Genomic DNA, 16,776 nt, shown 5'->3' with positions numbered 1-16,776 from the left:
CAATAAATTACTCTGAAAATCAAGGCATTCTGTATTGTTAGAATGAAAAAAAGAGGGAAGAAAAAAAAAAAATAAGAAGGTGTGTCAGGTTTGTCTCCCACAACTGGAAATGACAAATATTTTCTAAAATGCTTGCCACAAGTGATGGAATGATGGAAAGGGTGACCATACCCAGGCTGTGGAGGGGCTCACCTTAAGTCTCCTTGGCTGCAGCTCACCATCACCACCTAGCTCCTACCTTGCACATGCACCCACTACGGTTCAAGGGAAGGAGGGCAGGTTGGCCAGGAGCACCAATTCCCCCTCACACGTGCCAAGGGAGCACGCTGGACACACGGACAGCCTGAAGGCTGGCTCTGCGACAAGGCACCGCAAGGCAACCTGGCAACACCACACCATTTTCAGCATGGGGTGAGCCATTTCTCTCACATCTTCTCTCACATCACAGGGCTAGAGCCTACAAAGGCACGGCCACACTTGTCCCTGCAACGCATCGGTGATACTAACAAAAGCAGCTGGTTCTTTCTCCAAAATTTTGATCCTCACAATGTTTCTTACTTGAACATTCACCTCACGGGGAACTTATTTTACAGCTCGCACAGACCAGCTCTTTAGGCTCCCACCAGTGTCCACGGAAAGTGTCCAGCATCTCTTAGGACAATTTGTACCATGCCAAGGAATGAGATGGTGCCTCACAGTGCCCCTCTTTTTGCACTGACCACAGGGCATAGATGGCTGGACAGGTAGCCGGGAGAGATTATTTCCCCCCTTCATGACTACAGTAGCAAGTAGGAGTTTTGCTTTGGCTCCATTTAAGTTCCTCCTTCTCCTTTTTGTACTCAGGGCTCCTTCAAACCACTGAGGAGGGAAGAGACAGAGCCTTCTGGCACCCAAGGGGGCTCAACTCACAGGACGCATGTGGTGGACAAAGGCAAAGGAGACAGAAGGTTTAGATGAAGCTCACAGATTAAAAAAGGCTGTTGGTGCTACCCAACACCCTGACCTGCTCACAGGTTTGCAAACTAAGCGATGCAGAAGATGTCGCATTTTGCCCACCTCTGGTTTCATTCCAACAACTAGCCCCAGAAATTTAGCATTTCAAAAACAAAACAATGAGATTCTCTCCCATTCAAGAAGCCAAGTCATGAAAAGCTTGTAAGGAGGAGTATGTGATGGGTCTGGCTAGACTTCCCAGCTCACTCGCTGCTGCTCCAGAGTGCCTCAAAAGAAAAACCTCCCGTGCACTGCAAGTGTGGTCACATGCTGTGAGACTTGTATTCCTGCTAAGGTAGGCTCTTCAGTACTAATTGAGTCCTAACTAGGCCATTAAGTGTCTCAAAGTCCAATCCTCTACTGGCGCAAGTTGGCTAACAGATAAATTTATGCATCCTTGTGCGGGGTTAACCTGGCTTAATACATTTTAGCATAACTTATGTGTTACAAATACTGGACTCTATTTTTTTCAGAATATTTAAGACTAAATTCTTCACTTGCCCAAATAAACTCCAAGATCAGAGTTTCTATTTTGTGGTTTGCAAAAGTCAGGGTAACTTCATGTGATTTTAAAAAGTATTTCTTTCATGCTTTGCATATAGCTGTATTTAGTTGATCATTTACACTGCAGCTGCTGTTACAATTTGATGATTAAACTCTGCCTGAAAATATCGCTAGTGATTTACAATTAAAGGGAAGTAACAGAAAGAATATCTATTTAAAAGGCAAAGCTCCTGCTACACATCCCTCCTCTGTCCACCTATTATTTTTCTTTCTTTTTTAATAGAAAAAAGACTGACTGTTGAATAATACAAGTTCCCTTACAATACAGTCTGTGCCGCATCTTATCCGCATTCAGTCCTCATCCAGGTAATACACTGGTAAAGTCTCCCAACACAACATCAAGCTCAGTGGAGCCTACTGGCATCAGATCTCCAACTGAGAAGAAGAAGACAAGAAGGAGAAGAAAGAAACTGCCTCCTACTTTCATACAGATGTCCGAACACAAAAAAACCTAAAGGAAGCAAACACCAAACCACACTACATAAGCAACAAGATTTAAGATTTGACCAAGATGCGCCCAACAAAGTCATGCCAGGTAGCTGAGGCAGGTTAGTCCCAGGCAGCGTCTGTGGTTCCTCAGCTGCGCTGTGCTTGTCTTACAGGAGAGTTAGATGGATCAACCCTGGGCTTCCTCCTGGGGCTATTGTAAAGCCTACACAAAATACATGCAAATGTTGCACAAAAAGCTCACTTTTATTCTGCCCATGGCATGGCTCATGAGAGAACAGGAGTGTAATTGACTTCTCCTTTGTTATACAGAAGGAATTAATATTGGCAATCCTCAGTTTGCATTTGTGTCTCCAGAGAAGAACAAAGGTCTTTTCTCATCTTAGCTGAGACCTTACACAAAAGAAACCTGCTGGGTTGGCTTCACCTGATCGGCAGTAAAGTGGGAGTTGACGCTGGTGCTAAGCATTTTGAAATACATTATGCAAAAAAAGCTATTAAATGTAGCCTGTTTTCAAACAAGTTGGTTCTTAAAACTGCAATTTTCTTCAAAGGAAATTGCTTGCGTTTTCTTAACTTAAGCATCCACATGAATAGGTAAATAGACCAAATGTTTGCTCACTGAAGAAAAAAAATTCTACCTACTTCTTTTCACTAATAACAACTTGAACAGCAAAGGCCCAGCCGCATGAACTGCAACCACAGAATTTGCACACTTTTGTGTACCTATAAATGCTGCCTGAGCACATTGGTGTCATGCACAACAGTTAAGCACAAGATTGCCCATTTCTCATGCATGAGTCTGGGCTCTTGCTTACTATATTTGGTCTTCCACCTTAACATAGCATCTGTAAAGCTGGAGAGAATATAAGAAATACTTGCAGGTGAGTATCAGGTGTTCTGTTTTCTACAGGTTACAGCTGTTAGCATTAGCTTAACACAGGACACCTACTACAGTTTCAGGGGGTCCTTTAAATGCTGCAACGAAGCACACAGACAGATATGGCATTCTGGCAGATCCTTCTAGCAGTAGTGATGCCTCTGACATTCTGACCTCCCTCAGCCTTTTCTCTTCAATTATCCAGAAAATTTGAAGACCCGATTTATGAATCATTCAACATCTTTGAAATTATTGTCAGAAAGTCTCACGAGACACAAGATGTTTAGCTGTTGAAGTCTGTACTTTTGGTACACTACACGTGCATAGGTGTAGCCTCTGCGATGCTGCGAGAGCAAGTAAGAGTAAGCTCCAACTTTAGCTTCCTTTCAGTAGATCCAGTCATCTGGGGCAAAACTCACACGCACAGATGGCGACCACATGGTACTTCTACATTCCTTTTTAAAAACTTTCAACACAGGCCCAGAGTAATGCACAGACAGTCTGCTGACCTCCACACGGGCGTCAACTTTCTGCTCTAGGAAGCTACAAGCCAGATCGCTGCAATCCAGCTCTTTGGCTCCTTGTGGACACCGGATCTCATAAGATGCCTGTAAGGGACCTGAGAACGGCTGTCTGTCACACAAGAGCTGCCCAAGCAACCACAGATCCCCTCCACCCCACAAGCGGGCTGCTTGTGGGGCCAGCCGGGATTTGGCCAGTAGCCACTCGCACGGGAGGGCCAAGGGGAAGAAGGTTGGCGGTGGTGGCTTGTGGCAGTGCTTCCTTCTCAGCCACACCTGGCTGTCTCTCAGGGCCGGCTGCTGCCTGGACTCACCCTTTCCCCCTTATAGCAGGGGCAGGAGGGTGTGTTTGGAGCTGGAGGGTGTGTTTGGGGCCAGGGCTGCCGCTGGGGGACGGCTTGGGGGAGGCTGAGGAGGTGAATGTAGGAAGGGGAGAAGGCTGCTTGCAGAGGTGCATGGTAGGGCACGGATCTTGGTACTGTGGGGTGCCAAAAAGGTTGCTGCTGCTGGCAAATTGACCCAAAAGGAGCAGGAGGAAGATGAAGGCTGGGCTGGAGAGGGAGGAGAAGTGAATATAGTATCTATTCAGTCACAACAATAGGCACAGTGTAAAGCAGGTCTCTCTAGGGTCACCTGGCCTTCAGTGAGCTATCTGGAGGTACAGCAGTGTGCATTAAAGTAGGGAGAAACTAAGAACACAAACACAACGTCAGGAAAAGAAATGCCATTTACTCACCACGCTCATGTAATGCAGCATTCGTCCGTCCACCTTTCCTTCATCAAACTGGGTCTTGTACTGGGGGAGGCCAATGTCATCCAGCCACCCTAAGGCAGAGACAGACACTCATGTTAGTGTGGTAGCCAAGTTAACTAGCACCAATTAGTGTTATTCCCACTCTTTGAGCCCCTAATTAGCCATGATTAGGAAGCCCTATCAAAGCTTGCTGCCCCAGAATGTAAAAAAACTTACTGGTAACCCAGTGGTAATCCAGTTTTCCATGATTGTTTTCCTCTTCAGACCCCAGTGCCTGCAGAGCAAGCTGAAGCTTCTTCCGATGCAGTGGGTGCTTTATCCCAAGCTCCTGTGAAAGGAAGGAAAGCAGCAAACCTAAAGACAATACTGTGTTTTATTTCTCCCTCTGCTGAATTACAAATGGTTTCAGAGAGTCACACCTTATTACAGCACTTGCCGGTGACTTGGCAGGTATATCTTCTATTTGCTGAATATCAGCATCATTTTAGCACATGTTCAGCTATCTATGCACTATGTCCGGTATGGTGCATTTCTTATTCCAGTTGTAGTATAACTACAACTTTGAATGAGCGCACTCCCTCATTGAGAAAACAGGGTTGCTATTAGGTGAGGACAGTGATTTTTAAAAGCTGAAAATTCAATTAGCAAATATTGTGGATTCAAAGTAGAGATTGAATCAACTTTTTTAACGTTTCTAGTTTTAGAAAACAAGACATAAACAATTCCATAACAATTTCAACAAAGAAACTGATCATCCTTGTGTGTAACATATCCTCATTCCCTTGTGTAAAACGTGCAGAAAATAGACCAAACCAGCAGCTTTTTACACCTCTCTCACACAGGCATAAAATAACTGTACCATACGCAAGTGCTAATGAATCTACAAACCCATATGATAATGAGGCACTCTTGTGTGCATATTTCTGAAGTGGCATAGCGTACTGATATGTCCACGCTTAATGAAGTTAAGTCACTTATTTGTAGTTATTAGTTTCGTTACAGAGCATTACATTTCTACGAAACTTCAACTAAAAAGAAACAGATTTGGCATTGCTGCAGATGATAAAATTTTAAAAATGCATCTTTTTAATTTTTTTTTTTTACTGGGTGCACCTTACAGACATGATTTGCATGCACAGAAATAGCAAATTTTTGTACGTTTAACTGAAAGCAGTGTTTCCAGTATTTCTCACCTTTTCCAGATCCTGCTGAGAAGCCTGCAGAAGTGTTTGCCCAGACAGTATCCAGTGTTTGCCATTACTAATGTAAGAGCCTAGCCCTTGGTCCTGGAGCCAGTTACAAACCTGCTCCTTTGTCCACTTTGCGAACGGCATGTCCAGCTCACTACAGAAAAAAAAAACCAAACAACTGATAAATCCCATGTCTCAAATCTCCTATTCTTGTACATAATGATAAAACCAAAACCTAAGCCTAATTCATGAGTATTTTGTGGGAGTTGGGACAATCTCTGTGGGAGAGCGTGCATCACGGTCAGCTGTTAGGTGAGCCTCGTGAGGCAGAGGGTGTCTCTACTTCTGAACTGTCAGCACCATGAAGCGCTGATCGCTGCTGATGTCCTGCCACTATCACAATAAACACAGTCTATTAATACCACTGAGACAACCATCTCCGCTACCCAGGGTGGCTAAAACTCTGAAGTAAGACCATAATGTTTTACTTTAGCCTTTAATCCCCAGAAGTGCAGCAGGAAACGTACCAGAGGAGTATCTGTCATTGCCGCGTGAGGGCTGACACCAAGCTTTGCATGGCCTCACAGCTGCACTCCTGCAAGGCGTGGGCAAAGAAGGCTCCACTCACAGCTGGACCCCACCACGCAACCAACCTCAACCCTGCAAAGACCATCTCTCAAAGGAGAAAACAGCCTGGATCCACCTGCTTCTGTATGCCAGGAAAGGGGACATTTCATTTTGGCGCCGCGCTTCTTTGGACCCCGTGCTCAACTGGAGCTGCTGGGAAGGTGAGCACCAGCACACTTTGCATCACTTGTCTTACTTGTGAGACTGCCCCAGGTCTCGAGACCAGCCTAGTCGTGGCCCCGCTGTTGCTCTTGTCCCTCCTCTTTTGAACTCCGTCTCGGACATGTCATCTGGGTTGAAGGTAGTAGACTGACTTCTTTTAAGTCTAGTTTAAAGGAAGAAAGCATATTCGCATTTGGCTGAGGAAAAGGCATGCTTCTACTACTAAAACCAATATAGGTAAGATCTCCTACGGGGTTTGTAGCTCTTCCTCCACCCCCACTAACCAGCTGATAGCTCTGTCAAATGCCACACTGGGTCCTGCTCTTGAGACAGTAAAGCACGGAGCCACAGGTTGGAGGGAGAAAAAGGGAAGATGTGTTCCCAGCAAACCCCCATGCAAGCCCCAGCTCTGGAGAACAGTCATTTCTCATCTTTTACTTACTTTCCAAATAACTTCTTGATCCCTCTGGCCTTTTTCTTGGAATCTGGAGAAGGTGGCGTCATCTGTAGACTATCTGTTTCTTTTGGGCGAGGGGGCAAGCCAGCCAAATCCAAGTGATCTGCAGATCCCTTCTCCGTTTCAGCTGTTAGAAAGCAAAAGCCCTGTCAACACCCCCTTGCGCAGGACTGTACAGCCACGCTCCTGAACTTGGGAATGACTCTTGCTAAAATTCTTGAAAGCCATCACGTTAAGAAAATGGGGCAAAGAAGGATGGGAAAATGCAGGAGAAACAACACATGTTCCTCCTTCACAGGCCCGACTGGGCCCAAGGCAATGCTCTGCACCAGCTAAGTGCCTTGCATCTCAAGGTGGGCAAAAACCACCTTGTGAATCAATCCATGAATTAAATCCCAAGTTTACTCTTCCTTGGGGAGTGGTTCTACAGTCCTTCCAGACAGAGTTGAGGCACGTGGATGCCCAGGAACAATTCAGTGCCATGGCAGGACACCGAACCAGGAGTCCCCAAACCACAGAAAAATAATTTCCCTGCAGGTGTCTTTCCTAATAACTTGCAGTACCCCGTAAGTTCCCCATCCAGGAAATTCCAGCAACAAACAACTCCTCCTGCCTCAGGAGCAGGAGGTAACTTTCCCCCACACTTCTGCAAATCATGGAATATTTGGTTCCTCTGCAGAGAAACACCAGGGATTTCAGGTTCTGTCTGAACTAGATCTTCTCTTTCAAGGGATACATAGAACATCTCTGAGACACTCTACACATTACCACCTGCTCTAAAAGCATTAAATCTTTGATCTGTAGCTGTTATTTTCTATGACAACAAACCCGAGGGCTCCTGTTCCCAGAAGTGGTCACAAAATTGTTTAGTAAAAGCTAAACTAACAAAGAAGAAAACTATTTTAAGATAATTTAAAAAGAAAACTAAAAGAATTGCAGTATCTACTAGGCTACGTAAGCAAAGATGTGCCAGCAAGTGCCAGATAGCTGAATAAAACCACCACGTGGAGTTTATGCCACTTACTTGCTGAGGAACAGTGACAGCACAAGCCTGTTCAGATGAAGCAGCTGTAGCAAGGCAGCCTGCAGCAGGCTGACAGTCAGGCCTGTAACCATTTTTACCGTCTTTTAATATGGCTGTGTAATTAGCTGACCATTGTTTGGTTTTCAAATGGACTCTCAGACTTCCAGGAGAAAACCAAACAAGTTACATGAATCAAGGTAGAACAGATATTGCTGAGACATGTGGTCTCAGGCCACAGAGTTAACGCTGAGATGGCCACAAAGTGCCACGAGCGGCAACAAACCGCAGGCTTTGCCAGCGTATCTTTCTGCCGGGCAAAGTTGAGGTGATTCAGTCAGAATACATTTAAACACGTCCCATTTTCCACCAACGCTTTAGATGTTAAACCTTGCAGTGAAGCAATAAGGTCACATAAAAGATGATTTCTGGGCACTTTGGTTTGAGTGCTATCAAACACAGGGATTCTGCCGGTAAGAGACAGCACTAACGTCAAACCAGGCTTTTGCATTTGTGGTTTCTGCTTTACTTGTATAAGAAAAAGTGCTAGCTTAGAAAAAACACATTTAAACAGCATTCTAGAGAAAGAATACCAGGACAAGGTTGGGTGCATTAGTAGCAGAGATTTGCGGGTATTGCAACATTTGCTTCTTGTCCCTCACTCCCCTTCACGTACTGACACAACCCTGACACTTAAGGGGCCGCACGAGAATCTGAGAGGGCCCAGAGCGCTTGGTCCCTTCGCCAGTGAGGGGCACGCCGGGTGGCTGTATGACCACCCTGACTGACACAGCTCCGCTTGCTAAGGCAGAACCCTGCAGGTCTTACCCGCCCTTGCCAGAACCACCCAGGGAATGCTCACATCACGAGACTGGTTTTTACTACGTGAATGGCTCCGTCCCCATCTGACACAATTATTTCTCATTCGTTTATTATATAGTAAATATAACTACATCTTAGAAGAGGAATTATGTATCCTTCCCCTCAGAACTCCCCTAGGTGAATGCCTGGGAGATATACCTCATTGCCTGCTTCACCAACCTCTAAGCTCTTCCAAGGGCTCCAGGACAGACGACAGCACAAAGGTGCCTCAGATATTTAAACACCACCAATTCTCACCTGTTACCTTGGTCTGTGGGTAACTTTGTGCTCAAAGTTACGGCAAAGGTCTCTGCAAATTAACCCGCAATCTCTCTCATTAGTAGCAGTTACCAAGAAATGGCGCAGCTGACTTTTAGCAGAGGGCAGATGTTACATGAAAACTACTTTTAGTGATGGATGAGAGTTTCGATGCAGAGCTCTGGTGTCTAGTTCTTTTTTTGAAAAGTGTGTAGCCATAACCAGCTGTTAGCAGCAGATACAACACAGCGCTGGTACAGGCAGACATGCAGGATTACTATACCTAAAGTAGGTGCACTTGCACTTCGACTGCGATCTTCAGATATCCAAACAACGCACATAACCACACGCAGCACAACGGGAGAGAACACGCAGAGGGACAAGGTAAAACACAGTTCAAAACTTACGTCAGCAAAATACAAGACAAAAGGAGGGAGGTACATGAGACGCATGCGCTACACGCAACACTGAATTCACACAGAGATTAGGATTACCGATTCACTGTTAATCCCCACCCCCATCACAAAAAAGAAATGCAGTAGGGCTCTATGGTAGAGAGAGTAAAACAGAATCGCAGTCACTTCGGTGCAGGGAGACCACTTGCTCCATAATACGTTGGGCGGGTGACTCCCGTGGGCTCCCGTGAGGTGGCAAGTACCTGGACACCAGCTTTACAGATGGAAGCACTGAAATCTGGATAACATAAATAACTTATTCAAATTAACAGGACCCTGATCTAGATGGCCCATCTTCCAATCCTTTAAGACAGCTACAAGTACTCCACTTTGTTGGACAAATTAATTTCAGGATGAAACAAGTGATTACAGAAAAGCACACAGGAAATAAACCAAAGCAAAGAGTCTAACCCTCAGAATAGACTGCACAGCTACTCCAAGTAAGCTAGCAAGTTCCCATGCTATACATCACGGGCAAATATGGGCAATATATAATAAATATGTAAGTATGTTATTTCTTTTGAACAGAAGTCTAAAATTGTCTTTGAGTAAGTAAGAACAGAAGACTCTTCTGCTCAACAAAGCAGAAGCTATCCCCCTTCAGGCTTCTGAAAGATAAATTCTTAAATCTTGTGCAAGAGAAAGCCAAAAACTTTAGATGAATGGCAGTAGATCTGATGCACAGACCCACTTGATGCTTGAACTGGAACAGAGGAAAGACTACTATAGCAGACCAGTGAATGTAAGGCGGATTTCAGTTGGTGGCAACAATGCCTTCTGCGTGAAGCAGAACATTTTGTTTACTACTTTGTCACGTGCAACCATCATCAAATGACAATACCAGAACAACCCCCCCTCCATTACAGTCCAAAAATCAACATGAGCTTGAATAACTTGTCAATCCTGTTCCTGCTGTCACCATCTCTTTTGCAATGCTGCTTAAACACACATAAAATAAAGAGGAAGACTGAGTGCTGCTGCTTCGTTTCTGTACATCTGAAAATCTTATAAAAGATAAGCTGAGGATGGAAGCAGGGGAAACAAAAGCACACAAATCCCATGTGCGAACTACTGCCAGACAGCTAGCATTTCAAAACAGCAGCAATCCACTACAAGGTCCCAGGGGAGATACCACAGCAGAGGTCGAAACAGATCAAATACTTCTTTACATCAGTGAGGGTTTTTTTCTGTGGTTTTCTTTTGTTGGTTTTGTTTCATATTTTCCAAACAGTCTACTGAGAGAAATGCCACCAAGTCACAGTACCACTAAGGCTGGCCTGCCTGCTTCTTAAGACAGTTACAGCTGCTGTTAAGACCCTTCAAAATACACAGAATCTGCATGCAGGTGCACAATACCTACCCAGATTGGGGGCACTTGCAGTCCTCTTGTTATTTTTTATCTTGAAAAAGCCTCGTCCAAATGAAGATCTGGCTTTGCGGGTACCAAAACTATCCTCGTCGCCTGTGCCACCATGAGAAGGAGACTTTGGAGGGAGGGTTGCGAAATTATTACATTCCATAGGAGGTTTAACCTGCTCAAGTTGGGGAAATAAAGATTCAATATCAGGGAATTACAAAAGGCGTTTTGAGAGAGACTACAAAGTGACTGCTGACAGATCATCTGAAGAGTCCCTCTCATTTGTTACTACAAGAAAACGGAAGGTAAAAGACATACAGGAAAACATAAACAAGATCCTCATTTGAACATGTTCAGGACCCAGGATTACTATCACTACCTTATAAGAGTAACATGTCTTCTGTAAGATGTTTCTCAGTTTCTGCAAGGCTGGCTTACGGGTATGGAAAAGGTTAAAATACAGTCCTGGAAGGCTTTGAACTTCTCCAGCTTTACAGGGTTTGCGTCCACCCCACTGTGGGGGGAGTGGGAAGCAAACAGAGAGACGAGACCTCCACAGTATATCAGTTCTCTGCCAAGTGTCAGACAGCTCATTTTATCTATCACTGCTCTGCAATTTCAGAATTAATGAGTTAATTGACTATGCCCACTGCCAAAGCTGAGAGGAAATTAAGTATCAAGCAAGGAGTATACATGCCGGGACAGACATCAGACACACCAGTTAACCATTTTAAAGTAGTAGTTTTAACCTTGCTGGTTGTTTCACTGTTTCTTTAAAAGAAGGAGGAAGCAAACCCATTCACAATCCAAATATGATCCTTTGGCTTTTGCTGAATTGATGCAGCATTCACCCTAAAAGTGGTATCTGAGGTCTGGTCAGGTCTTCCTATAAGCAGTAATTGTTGCATGCAAACTATGGTCATACAGTACCGTAGGGTAACTGTTCTGCAATGACAGCCTTTTTAGGAACACAATTGCTACTCAGACAAAAACAATTTGGAAAGCCAAAGGTTTTTAAAGAGACACTAATCAAAGGTAATTACAGAGTCAGTAAAATACTTAACGATTAGCTTTGCTAATTATCTAATGGTAGAGTATGTGGCGGAAACATTAGCTTAGAAGGCAACCTCGTGCTCAACCAGACTGAAAGATAATCCATGTGTGAGAAGACAAGAATTGTGAGACACTATAAGCCTGACACTGAAGCGATGGTGATAAACCATCACATACTCCTCGCTATCTTGTCTGCAGGTCTGCTATTCCCCCTCTAGAACTGCATGCTGCAATTTCACACAACTGAGCCTTTCAACACCTTTGTTTCTCCATGTACGTGCACGAGTGTGTGCGTGCGCACACACACACACGTTACCTCTGTTGGCTTCTGTGCAGAGTCTCCGTCCTGTTTGGGAAAGATTAAGAAAGACATTTCAAAATTAATGGTTTATAGCCAGTATTCAATTCATTATGGTCACGCTGAGTTAAATTCTGACTGAAATACCCTTTCCTGCTTATTTTTTTTTCCCCCAAAATAAATCTCATCAGAGCTGTATTTCACACAGATTAATTCTTGCTTTCTTTGAGGTCAGTGAGCTGACATGAAAATACAGTTGCTTCGGTTTACTTTGTCAAGGATTAGCTGTGTACATAATTAGCGACATGCACTCTGTTAAGGCACTAATGGGTGCAGCTGGCTGAGGGAAAGCAGGGATCAGACAGGGCAGAAGTAGAAGCCAATAGATAAAACATTCACAGCCTCCACTCCTTGGCTGTCCAAATGAACCAAATAAAAAAAAAAACCCCCACGAACCCTAGCTTTCATCATCAAGTTCTGGTTACATTTTCAATCCTGTCAACATCCCTCCCGAGCTGTAAGGCACACCTCAGTGGCTTAGGTATCAGGAAACTTCAGGAGTTTAGGCCGTCAAAAAAGAGTACAGGAATTGTCCTGATTTGATGACATTGTTAGAGACTAGCTGCCTTTAGTCACTTCAAGAGAGACCTAAATTGAAGCTATCACCAGACATACACAGGCTCAGTATTTTGTTCCTGACCCCTTAAAACATAGTCACTCCTGACTGGATTTTATAATCCATTAATTACAAAAATGCCAAAATTATTCGCCTTAAACACAGGTAGGAAGTAGTAGTAGGATGTACTTTCTTCTTGTCTTAAATCAGAAAAGTGTACCAACTACAAAAAAGAAACAAAATCCAACAACTTAATTAACTGAGAAAAAAGATCACAAGAGTCTCAGGTAAATGCTTCATGTAAAAAAACAAAAAAATTAGAGCACCTGTGTCTTTAAGGACAGATTTTCTCCTTTAATAAGATCTGGAAGATGTCACATGTACATGACCATTCCTAACACATGACATGAGAAGCCCTACTCTGACACAGAGTTTCTCAGAAGAAAACAACAGAGCATCCACAAGGTCACTGCCACAACAGAGATGTCACCTCTATTTCTAAGGGGATGGGAGGAAGTAAGAGACCAAACCAACCACTTCAGATGTCTCTTTTCTCAAACTGCTCAGACTGCTGGACTTCTGCAGTGAAGAAGTTCTGAAACAACAACATAAAAACCAAGCCAAGTTACTGGAATTAAATGTGCTAAGATAAAAACGCTCTCAGGAATCAGCTTTAAAGAAAGCATTATAATACATGATGAGATATACTAAAAACAAAAGATGTTTTGAATTAAGGCAATTGATACCCACGCAATTTGCTGAGATACTGTAAGAACCTCTACATCATAATTACTGCTGCTAATGCTTCAGTGACATGATGCCTACCTTTGGATATTTTTGGCTTCTTATTTAACATATTTTCAGAAGCACAAGCAGATGTTATACAGGCAAAGGAAGTGATATAAACAAAAGCTATGAAAAAAAAGTATTTTTAGCAACAGGCTTCTGACTAATTTAATCCTTAAAGAAGCCAAGCATTTTAAGTCAAACTTGTGTGTTTTAGTATTTTATCTTCAGTTCCATTTTCCATTCCAGATCAGATATCTCCCAACTTCTGGTGGGACTTACAGTCTAGAACACTTAAGTCTGGTTGAAAAGAAAGTTACCATTAAAGTTTTTCCCGCAACCAGGTATAAATTAAGAGTAACTTCACTGAATTTTACAAAGTTACCTATCTTTATACCAACATAAGGGGACTAGAATTTGGCTTTAGGAATATTCTCGTGGCACTAAGTCACTCAGAATAAAAACAGCTGCTGAGCCTCACACTGTGTAGCAGACAAACCCTGTTGACTTAGGCTCCTTACTAACAAATCGCTTTGACTCAACTTTGAGTTCATAAATGGTCCCACTGATTTCCCTTGGGAATATGGCTGTGTGGCAGAAAGCAAAATTATTTTCTCCTTGTAGTCAGCTGATCACCTTTCCCACACTATCAAAAGAAAAAAGCAAACCATGTGTGCATGTACTATGAAAAACTGTAAATTTCAAATTACATTGACAGTCTACAACCTAATTAGTGATGCTTTACACTGTAAAAGAAATTAACTGCATACGTGCACAGATAAAGCATTGGAAGATAATAAGCACAAAAACACTGAACATGACCAGAAAACTACCACCACAAAATATCACCTTGGCTAGAATTAGTTGACATATTTACACGCGATATGTAAAATATGGAGGGTGCATTGGGGGGGGCGGGGTTCAAGTCGATAATCACATATAAATATGTTTCCTAAACATTTTTGATTATGATACTTACACTGGACTATCACACAGCTTAGTTTCTGGGGAGGAACCTGTTGATCTTCCTTCACTGTAAAAACAAAAAGATATGAAAAAAGTAAGGTATTTGGAGATAAAATATCATCCAAATACCTTGCTGATACAGAAACCTCATCTCACCCTGCTTTATCCTGTTTTCACTTCAGTTGTTATGGTACTAACATATGGCAAATTTTCCCCTCTACGGTGGCAAGTCTTGTAAAAGATAAAGGACAAAGGTGAGCTCAAGAGCCTCAGGAAAGATAACTCACACTGTAAGATGATGACAATACTGCACTATTCAGCTTAAATAAACAAATGCAGAGGTTACAGCATGTGCAGGGTCTGCAGCAGCACCAAGTAGTGGAGGTCATTGGCTGCCTGCGAGTCACCCACAGCGTGGGGCATTTTGCTGCACGTTAGTGCTTTGTTTTTTCCAAGATGGGAATGATGATATCCCTGCTGGCGATGGCTAGAGCTGCATGAGGCGCAGCACAGTAGAAAGCAAGCAGAGCCTGTCTTCTGGATAGGATGCTTTTCTTGACTGGAACTGGAATGATCACACATCAACTTGTGCTTACACTGATTTTTCACATCAAGATCGATGATGGTTTTAATCCAACAAGATCTCCTTGCCTCTGGATTCTTAGTATTTGATACTCATTTAGATAAAGCCAGGGATTTGGACCCAGAAGAAAAAACCCTAGCACAGCCTTTGTCTAGCTGTGAGTCCAGTGTGTTTTTCAGTACTCCCTGCAGTGCCAGTCCAGATCTGCAGGGGCCGGGTTTCCTCACCCGGACAAGGAGGGTGCAGGCTCAGAAACGCTGGAGGAAGCTGACAGCCACTTCTCACCCAGGAGAGGCTGCCACTGGGCTCAGGCATGGGAGCCCCTGGGTGCCACAGCTCAGCGACAGCCCCGGGGTGCAGCCACGCATCCCCACCCCGGCTTCCCTTGGGACATTACACATTTAATAGAGCTTTCAAAATTTCAGGCAGGGCTCTCATAAGAGCGAGCAAAGAACTATCTTTGCATTTCATCATGTCAAAGGATGGCAGCAAGGATATCTCTTTCTCTGATCTTTTGAAATGTCGCTTGGGTTTCCCTCTGGGGCTCCATTAACACCTTAAGGTTAGAGCTGGACAGTCCTTTTGTTGCAGTTTTGGCAGTGCCTTACACCAGTCTTTAGCAAATGTGGAAAATGTCTGAATGCAGATCATAAGGAACGCATTTGTGCTAGTGCAGCCAACATTATCTCAGCCAGACCTAGATGATGTAAACCTAGATAAAAATAATGATACTGTGTTCTTCATCACATTAGATCAGTTTTTCTCTCCTCCTGTTCATTTCTTACAAAGCAGCTGGTAAACAGTATGAGTACTGCTACAAGCAACGGCAACCAAACCAATACTTGCTTACTGAAAAAGATTTAATCAATGCACTTCACGAACACAAGCTTAGTTTGCCATAGCTAGTCAAGTGAATGCTAGCCTTGTTTAACTGACTTAATGACTTGACAATACAGTAACTGACAGACTATTACTCTCATTAAACGTCACAGAATATTTGATTTACAATTGAAAAATACATGGAAACAGTAATACCTCATTTCACTTGCAGGATCTGACCTAGGCTGTGTTTTCACTTTCTCTGCAACAGTTTCTGAGCTCTTGGATGTTGATGAAAAAGAAGGGATTGAAATCTGTAAAATACTGGTGTGGATCTGTAAGGAATTCTAAAAAGAATGAAGAATACGTGTTACACTGTTTCGAGCTGAAATTAAGTGTCACAACTGAAAAAAGAATAACAGAAACTATGAAAAGAAGGATCTGAAATAAGATTTTTTTAAAGTGGGGTTTTTTTTTTCCCTTCTTTCCATTGGAATACAATGATTTACTACTTGAAATACGGCACTGATGCTCAAACATGAATTACTGCACAGATAAGCGACAGCACAGACAAAAATCTCACAAGTGTCCCAAAGCTGCCTGCTAAATCTATCTCTACCACAGATGCGATGAAGGGTAGTTCACTTTTCAGGTTTACTCCTGTCCTCAGCCACTCAGAGAATACAAAAACGCTGCTAAACATTTAATTTAATTTCATTTTCTTCATAGTGTGTTCATGCTGCTTAGTTAAGTCAAGTCCCTGCTCTGACTCAGAGCTTTAAGAGAGGATATCTACCATTTTGTTACTGGAAAATGCGATTGTAAAAATCAGAGACTAGACCACAACTTACTTATCACTTAACGGAATGGATGTAATAATGATAGCATCCTTTTAAATAAGACAGGATATATTAAATAAGTCCCAAGATGTTTACTTCAAGCTCCTGAAAAATTAAATGCAGCTCCCAAAATAGCTATGTTTGACATGAAAATTAATTCCTCTGTTTGACAGGAAAAGTAGTTTAGATCCATCCTTATGACAAATACATATATTGGCTGTTTCCTGATCCCATTTGATTATTAAGAAACATAAATTTAACTGAACTCA

The 16,776-nt window shown here is 43.0% G+C and overlaps 1 protein-coding gene across 25 annotated transcripts in view; it reads right to left on the bottom strand.

Moving 5' to 3' along the window:
* PPFIBP1 (PPFIB scaffold protein 1) overlaps window positions 1–16,776 on the bottom strand; it is a 120,147-nt gene that overhangs the window by 7,778 nt on the left and 95,593 nt on the right. For 13 of the 25 annotated variants that reach the window (XM_075759405.1, XM_075759434.1, XM_075759372.1 and 10 more), the window contains 10 exons: window positions 15,885–16,015; window positions 14,280–14,333; window positions 13,049–13,109; window positions 11,917–11,946; window positions 10,551–10,722; window positions 6,581–6,722; window positions 6,173–6,301; window positions 5,353–5,503; window positions 4,376–4,487; window positions 4,142–4,230 (listed from right to left, as the gene is read on the bottom strand). In XM_075759405.1, the coding sequence (XP_075615520.1) occupies window positions 4,142–4,230; window positions 4,376–4,487; window positions 5,353–5,503; window positions 6,173–6,301; window positions 6,581–6,722; window positions 10,551–10,722; window positions 11,917–11,946; window positions 13,049–13,109; window positions 14,280–14,333; window positions 15,885–16,015 (1,071 nt within the window). Of the gene's footprint in view, window positions 1–4,141; window positions 4,231–4,375; window positions 4,488–5,352; window positions 5,504–6,172; window positions 6,302–6,580; window positions 6,723–9,018; window positions 9,052–10,550; window positions 10,723–11,916; window positions 11,947–13,048; window positions 13,110–14,279; window positions 14,334–15,884; window positions 16,016–16,776 lie in introns of all 25 variants that reach the window. The other 12 variants (XM_075759338.1, XM_075759354.1, XM_075759397.1 and 9 more) reach the window with 1 other exon arrangement.

The sequence above is a fragment of the Balearica regulorum genome, chromosome 1 (genome assembly GCF_011004875.1).
Source record: "Balearica regulorum gibbericeps isolate bBalReg1 chromosome 1, bBalReg1.pri, whole genome shotgun sequence".
Lineage (NCBI taxonomy): Eukaryota > Metazoa > Chordata > Aves > Gruiformes > Gruidae > Balearica > Balearica regulorum.
This window is presented reverse-complemented; position numbering and strand designations above follow the sequence as displayed.